Genomic DNA, 7191 nt, shown 5'->3' with positions numbered 1-7191 from the left:
AAACCACTGCACACCATGATTCTCCTTCCCAAGGAGCACAGCTCAGCAGTCAGGCCCCAGATCCAACTGTCATTGTCTGGTGGCGGGGACCACTCTTGGCACCAACTTATGTATCTGTCAGGGTCCACTTTGGAGAGAGAAACCACACCGGTGATTCAGATACTGAGGATTTAATAGAATTGCTCGTTAGTTATGAAGCTGTCAGTTACGTACCTGGGGTGGGACCATGGGAGTAGCAACAACAAGGTTCAAAGACAGATGACCCAGTCTCTCCAAACCAGCTGCCAGCCATCACCCACGCCCCTCAGCTTGGTGACCACGCTCCCCTGCATGTTCCCTGGGCCCCACGAGGTCCTTCCTGACCACCCCTTTGCGCCTGGCACCATGGCTCTACTCTCATCTGATTGTGATGAATCATAGGTGAGGGGACCAGGGTGGCTTGGGGGCTCAGGGACAGTCAGACCATTCCAGTCCCTTCCCTCCCATCTAGGATACTCAAGGCCTGGCATCAGGAAACAGCTGTTGGGAGGGTGTGGGAGGGACTCCTACAGGCCAGGCTCTCACCCTAGCTTTCTGAGGGCTTTCTCCAGTCCTTGTCTGCTCTGAACAGGGCAGATGGGCAGACCCGAGGAGAAGCCTGATTCCTGCCCTACAGAGGCCCAGGGCTACCTGCCACGTAGGGCTGGGCTCTGTGCAGAGGACAGGAACTGCCCCAGAGCATCCCACCTGACGGGGAGGGGGACGGGAAGGGGTGTGCCCCAAAGCCAAGGGCAGGTGTCTGCTGGGCCTGAGGGTCGCCCCCGCCCCCCATCGTAGCAGTGGGCAAGGCTAACTCCTAGACCTGCTCTGATTTCAGGGTGAATAAGGGAGGTGGTGCTCTGCTCCCATGGTGGGCTGGGCCACCACCCATCTCCCGTCTCTTGACCAAGCGACAAGGAGGGGTGAGCAGGGGGCCTCCACTGGCCCCTGAGCTCACCTAGGAGAAAGGATTCAAATCCACCCTCTAGAAGGTCCTGGGCAGCAATGGGAGCTGGGACTCGCTGCACCCAGGGACCTGGCTGGGGCTGGGGGTCTGTAGCTCCGTGGCCTGCAGACCCTGCCCTGGTCTCTGGGCCTCTAGAAACCTGAGCACTGCCTTGCTTGGTCCCACACGGCTCGCTGGCCCCTCGCTTGCTCACAGCTGGTCTCCACTGACAGAGCTGCACATAGAACTGATGAACAGGGCAGCCTGGGCGGGCGAGGTGGGACTGAGCTCCAGCCAACCGCCAGCACCTGCATCCAGGCAGCCTCGGTGGCCACGCAGGGAGAGGCATGCTGGCTGGACTGTGCTGCCTGTGGAGTCCCACGGCGATCGTGCTCTGGGAAGGAGCTTCTAGCTGGCCGAGCTGGTCGCTGGCCCACCCAAGCTCCCCAGGAAGGGCAGTCCTGGCCTCTTGCTCCCCTGACCTTGACCTCATCCCCTTCCAGGCCAGGCTGCCAGCTCCTCACTCTGGGAGGGGGGGGGGGGTCCCAGCCTCCGGATGGGGTGGGTGCTGGGGGACAAAGCAGGCTGAGTAGAGCCTTGCCCGGGCTCTGGGGGTGGTGTTTGGCACCAGCCCAAGCAAGGCTGCCCTCCGCCTGGGGATTGGCGGGGGGGGGGGGGGGGGCAAGCTGAAAGGCTGCCCTGAATAGGGTCTGACAGCTCTGCCCAGACACCCTTCCAGAGCCCTGGGGTCCTGGGGGGACCACCTGTTCCGTGGGGTTCTGAAACAGAAGAGTGCTGGAGAAACAGCGCCCCCCACCCCCATCAGCAGGGCACTGGATTCACACTCCAAAGCCCTGGAGTGCCTCTGTCTGGCCAGGACCCACTGACCCTCAAGTCCCCAGAGACCCAAGCTAGCCAGGGGGTGGGTGTCTCTGGGCGGAGACTCTTCCTGGCAGCCCCACCCCACCCCATCAGGAGCAGGGACCCTCCCCCCACCTCCCCTTACAGTTCCACGTGACAGACTCCCAGGGGAGGGTCTTTGCAAAGCCCACTGCCAGGGTGGTTCTCAGGCAAGGTGGGGAGGAGGGTCTGGCCTTCCTTCCCAGCAGCCCCTAGGCGGCCCCCTGGATATGGAATCAAGGAGTGGGGAGGGGGCAGGACTCAGGGCAGGAGGCCCCCAAAGGGACCCTGGCGCTGTGAGAGCCCCGTGGTGGGGCAGGGGGGTTCTGTGACCCCTCCCCCCACACCAAACCCAGATGGAACTCCCAGCTTGTGGGCAAGTGGTCTGCCTCCAGGGAACCCACGCCTGCATCACAAAGGAGGCCTGGAAGCCTGAGCAGGCCGCACCTGAAGCCTCTGCTGTCCGGCCCTGGAGCCCTCCCACCTGGCCCCAGCTCACCGAAGCTCTCGGCCATCCCTACCCAGCCTTCTGAGACCTGCCCGTGGGGGACGACCATCCCTGAGTGTCCTGAAGGTGAGCCGAGTGAGGGGCCCGCCTGCCAGGGACTTCCCTGGGCAGCACCGAGGAGATCCCTACAGGTGCCCAACCTGTCCCCCACCGGGGGCGCTGGGTAGACCATCATGTGTGAGACCTGTACCTTGGGCAGGCACCCCCCAACACAGTTCCCCTCCCCGAAGGACGGCTCTTTCCCTGGCTGGCCACAATCACCCCGAGAGGCCCTGAGCCTGTGTCCAGGGAGGCCACAGCAGCCCCCTTTTCTGGTTGTCTGGCCCTGGGCTCAGCCCTCAGCCCTGGATAGGAGCGTTAGTGTGTATGCACCTTCCTGCCACATCCAGTCGCCAGAAGCCAGCAGAACAGAACGAGGGAGCAGATTCATTAGTTCTGATGGAAGAAAGCTGACACTGGTGCAGCCAGAGCCACAGACGGCTAGACCAGGGCTCAGATACTCAGCATTCAATAGATGTTGGTTGATGCCTCCAGGGTACCGGGACCTGTCTGGGCGCTGGGGATGCAGGCAGACAGAGCCTCCCCACCCCCATGGCACTGATATTCCCCACGGGGAGGTAGACAGCGGAGACAGAAGGGGCTTGCACATCCCATAGCAAAAACAGAGATGAGCCTGGGGTCAGGCTGGCCCTGGTGAATCCGACTCAGGGAAGGCTTCACTGGGAAGGTGACGTTGAACAAAGACTTTTGTGGAGTGAGGAGGGGTCTGTCTGGGGGTGGAGTAGGGAGGACCCTACCGGCTGCAGAGAGAGGTGATGGGGGCTATGGGGGAGGGGTCCTGAGATCAGAGTAGGCCTGGCTTCTCCTCTCAAGTCAGGTAATGGGGCAGATGAGGCCCTGACCCCTGGGTGTGGCCAGGTAAGAACCTGTGGCCCAGCCCTGGCTACTCTTGGCAGGGGATGCTCACCTGCCCCAGGGCGGGACGGGGTTGTCTTCCTCTGGCTTCCCCCAAACTCAGCCCTGCCTGGTGTAGGGCAGGCGCTAGGGCTCAAACGTCAGGCATGTGGTGTGTGTGAGGACTGGGAGTCTGAGGCCGAGGAGAGCAGAGTTCTGCATGCCCACAGAGCAGGTGCATAGCACACATGTGTCTGCACATTCGCACATGCCCACATGGGAGCTCAGGCACACGTGTGCTCCCACTGGCACAAGGGAGCACACACAGACCTCAGGGTCCTGGGGGTGTGCTGTCCCTGCCTGGCCCCCAGGCAGCACACCCTCTCCCATACATGGCACCAGCCCTGAATGTGCTCCACACTACCCACTTCCTTGCATGTTCAGATAGATGTCTCCTCTGCAGTGAAAGGCAGGGGAGGGTGGGGAAGGGAAGTGCAGGAGCCGCACACCTGCCAGGTAATCACTAGCACCAACCCTGTCTGGTTCCCTCCTGGCCTTTGGGGTTACCACCTGCAGGGACGCCAGTCCTCCTCACCCCCCTGGCCCACTGCTGGGCTCCAAGCAGGAAAGGTGGGTGCGCAGGTTGCCCTGAGGCCCACACAACCTCCCAGAGGGTTTCCCTGACCCAGGCCCAGGCCGGTAGCTCTAGGATCCCTCCCTGCCCCCTGGCACAAGGGCCAGGCAGGCTCCACTGCAGTAGCCCCTGGCAAGCATGGGAGCTGGGCCTGCTGGGTCCCTGATGCTCACCTCCAGCTGTGAGCAGTGGTCCCTGCACCACCCCTGCCAGAAAGCGAGCTTGGAGACACCAACCTTGGGAAGAAGCTGCCACCCTGGCCAGCACACTTGGCACCCCCCCCCCTCCACCAGCACCTCGGGCACTCAGGCTCTGGCCCAGGGAGAGTGCCGCAAGCCAGAGACACAGGCTGAGGGCCGGGTGTGGACTTGGCAATGGGAGAGGAGCACAACGTCCTCAAAGGACCAGCACCTGCTCCCAGCCAGCATCAGGCCTCCCGGCCTCGGTCAGGGCCTCGGGGGTTCCACAGTAGTCTCCCCTGCCCTGGTGTCCCCACCCTGGCCAGACACAGCCCTGCCCTCGGCCTTGGGGTTTCTCAGCTCTGCACTTTCCCCTGGCTAGAGACTTGGTGATGGGGAAGCCCGAAAGCCCGGTAGGGATGGTGGAAATCGCTGGCTGGCCGGGACAGAAGCACCGAGGCTTCCTGGAGGGGGGGCTGCTGCTGCTGCTGCTCCTGGTGACCGGCGCCCTGGTGGCCCTGGGCCTCCTCTATGCTGCCAACAGCAGAGGTGAGTGAAGGCTCCCCCACCCCCACGCCCCCGCCTTCAGAAGGGCCAAGGTGCACGCCCACCCTGAGGAGCCAGTCTTCTCTGTCCTGGGCACTGACCTGCAGGGCGCCGGCAGCCCCTTCCAGAAGGCTCTGTCCAGGGCAGGCTGGCACCGGCCAGTCCTGCAGGCTCTGCGCGGCGGGCTCCTGCAGGACTCCTGAGATGCACAGACCAGGTCCCCCGCACCACCCGCGCAGCCCCCTCCCCTCCCGCAGGCAGCGCCCGCTGCGACACCACGCACTGCAGTTCGTGGCCGGCAGCAGGAGCCATGGTGGCCGGGGACACTCCACCCCCTGCCCATACCCGCGCACCTGTGTCTCCATGGCCGCTGCGGGGAAGGACCTGCCCGATCTGCCTCCCCCGCCCTGCTGAAGGTCACGGTCACCCAGACCCGCAGCGCTCCCGGCAACATGGTGGGAGGGGTCAGCCTAGGGCAGAGAGACGGGGGCGTGGCAGGGCTGCTCCGCCCCTCTGGTCCCCTCCCCCGCTCCCCCCCCCCCCCCCCCCCCCCCCGTGGACGTGGACCCGTCCGCGTCGGGACGGCAGGGGGCTCATGTGCCTGCACCGGGCAACAGGCAAACTTGCCCCCACAGCCCACGGTGCCACGTCGGGCACGGCCGCCCGGCTGCCCCTCACAGCTGCGGTGCACTGCGCTCCTCCCGAGGGCGCGGGCACAGGGCCCAGGACAGGGGCTCCCCTGGCACTCTCCACAGCCGAGCATGGCAACCTCTGTGCTAGAACGTTCCTCACTGGTCTGACTGGGGCCGTCTGCGCTGCAGCAGGACCTTCCATCCATTGCTTGGCTACATCCCAGCCCAGAGCTGCTTCCACCATCCAGGCGCCTGGGGGGCCCCTGCCAGCTGCTTTGGTCCCTGGCCCCTCTGGGTCCCCTGCAGGGAAGATGGGCCACAGGCTGCACAGAGAGCCCTGGGGAGCCCAGACCTCTGAGCACCTTGGTTGGTTAGAGGCTCCCATGGACAAGGCTGGTCCCTGACCCCCACTCCGGCTATGGGGCATGAAGGGACCCCTGTCCTGTCCTGGGTGGAATGGGGTAGCTTGAACCCACCTTACAAGAGGGACCCTCCTGACCCTGTCTGCCCTCTCCTGGTGGTCTCCTCAACACAAATGGGGTCTCTGCTGGGGCTCCTTTGGCAGAACCCCCATTCCCCCACCCCCAGAAGTGACCCCCCCAGCCAATGTCAACCTCGGGAGCTGTTGGGTCTGTGGGAGGATTTACATGCAGTGTTACTATTTAATTCTAGGCACTTTTTCATTTCCACTATGATTTTTTTCATTGACTCATGAGTTATTTTGAAATCTTTATTTTTTAAAAATTTCTAGATGCATGGAGATCTTTCTAAGTTACCTTTTTTAATTGGTTTCTGCATTAACTGCATTGTTGTCAGGAACTGTGGTTTATGTGGTACCGAGTCTTTGTTATTTGCTGAATCGCTTCAGGATTAACACGCAGTCAAGTGCTGCCAATAACCCATGTGAATTCGTGGAGGACGCCCAGCTGCTGTTAGGAGAAGTCAGAGACCCAAATACATCCATTAGATCAGTCGAGTCTTCTGTATATCTAGGGTTTTCATTTTCTTGTGTTAAGTCTTGTGCTAGAGAATTCCCTATTTTCCCCATAATTGGGCCAAGTAGCAATTTGCCTACTTTGAGACTCCGTTGTTATGTGAATACAAATCCAGAATTAGCTTATCTTCCACGACCTTTCATTGCACGGCAACCCTTTCTGCCTTAATAAGCCTTTTGCCTAAAATTCTGTTTTGTCATTTTTTGTCATTTTTCCTTCCTGAATTTATAGTCCTGTGGTTCTTAGAAAAGATTTTTTTTTTCACTTGTGTTCTATGGCAGTTTCCAACATTGTTTTATTGTTGTGGATTTGGAGATTATGATATTTTTCCCCCTCTAATGTACTGGAAGGAGCAGTAGAGTTAGAAAGTTTGCAACCATTAGGATATGGACAGATTTGGGCAAGAATCCTCAAAAATGTTAAAAAATGTTAAAATTTTTTTCTGTTTTGTCTAATACGAATCTAACTACTCATGATCATTAGCTCAGCCTGTTTTCTTCCATTTTTCTTTCAAACATTGTGTGACTTTAGCTCTCAGTGTGTCTCTTGCAGCAGTGTATAGCTGGATTGGGGTCTTTGTATTTTCCCTGGAGCTTTGGGTCTATTTGAAGTCACTATGATTACCGAAATGCATGGTTTTTCTATCATGTTCTTTAATGCATCTTTGTGCCTCTTTTTTCTCTCGGCTTCTTTTGGTTGCTCTATTATTTTGTTGTCTAGTCTCCCCTCAGCTAACTTGCAAGTTTCAAATGACTGTCCTTTAAGGGGTCACCTTAAACTTTTTTGTTTGTTTTAATAGCTGTTATTTTAGAAGTTATAGACAACCCCTTTTCAGGAAATCAAATAGTTTTTTTGGTTTTTTGGTTTTTTTAGATTTTATTTATTTATTCATGAGAGACACACAGAGCGAGACAAAGACATAGGCAGAGGGAGAAGCAG

General features: G+C 59.2%; 1 protein-coding gene across 9 annotated transcripts in view; it reads left to right on the top strand.

Moving 5' to 3' along the window:
- The first annotated feature begins 4170 nt into the window (after positions 1-4170).
- Positions 4171-7191, top strand: part of MMEL1 (membrane metalloendopeptidase like 1) — a 32727-nt gene continuing 29706 nt past the window's right edge. For all 9 annotated transcript variants that reach the window (XM_041771801.1, XM_041771807.1, XM_041771806.1 and 6 more), the window contains exon 1: positions 4171-4628. In XM_041771801.1, coding sequence (XP_041627735.1) covers positions 4472-4628 — 157 coding nt within the window. In that variant the 5' untranslated portion in view covers positions 4171-4471. The remainder of the gene's footprint in view (positions 4629-7191) is intronic.

This window comes from Vulpes lagopus, chromosome 10, assembly GCF_018345385.1.
Source record: "Vulpes lagopus strain Blue_001 chromosome 10, ASM1834538v1, whole genome shotgun sequence".
Classification (NCBI taxonomy): Eukaryota; Metazoa; Chordata; class Mammalia; order Carnivora; family Canidae; genus Vulpes; species Vulpes lagopus.
The sequence above is the reverse complement of the archived record's forward strand: the minus strand, read 5'-3'. Positions and strand labels throughout refer to the sequence as shown.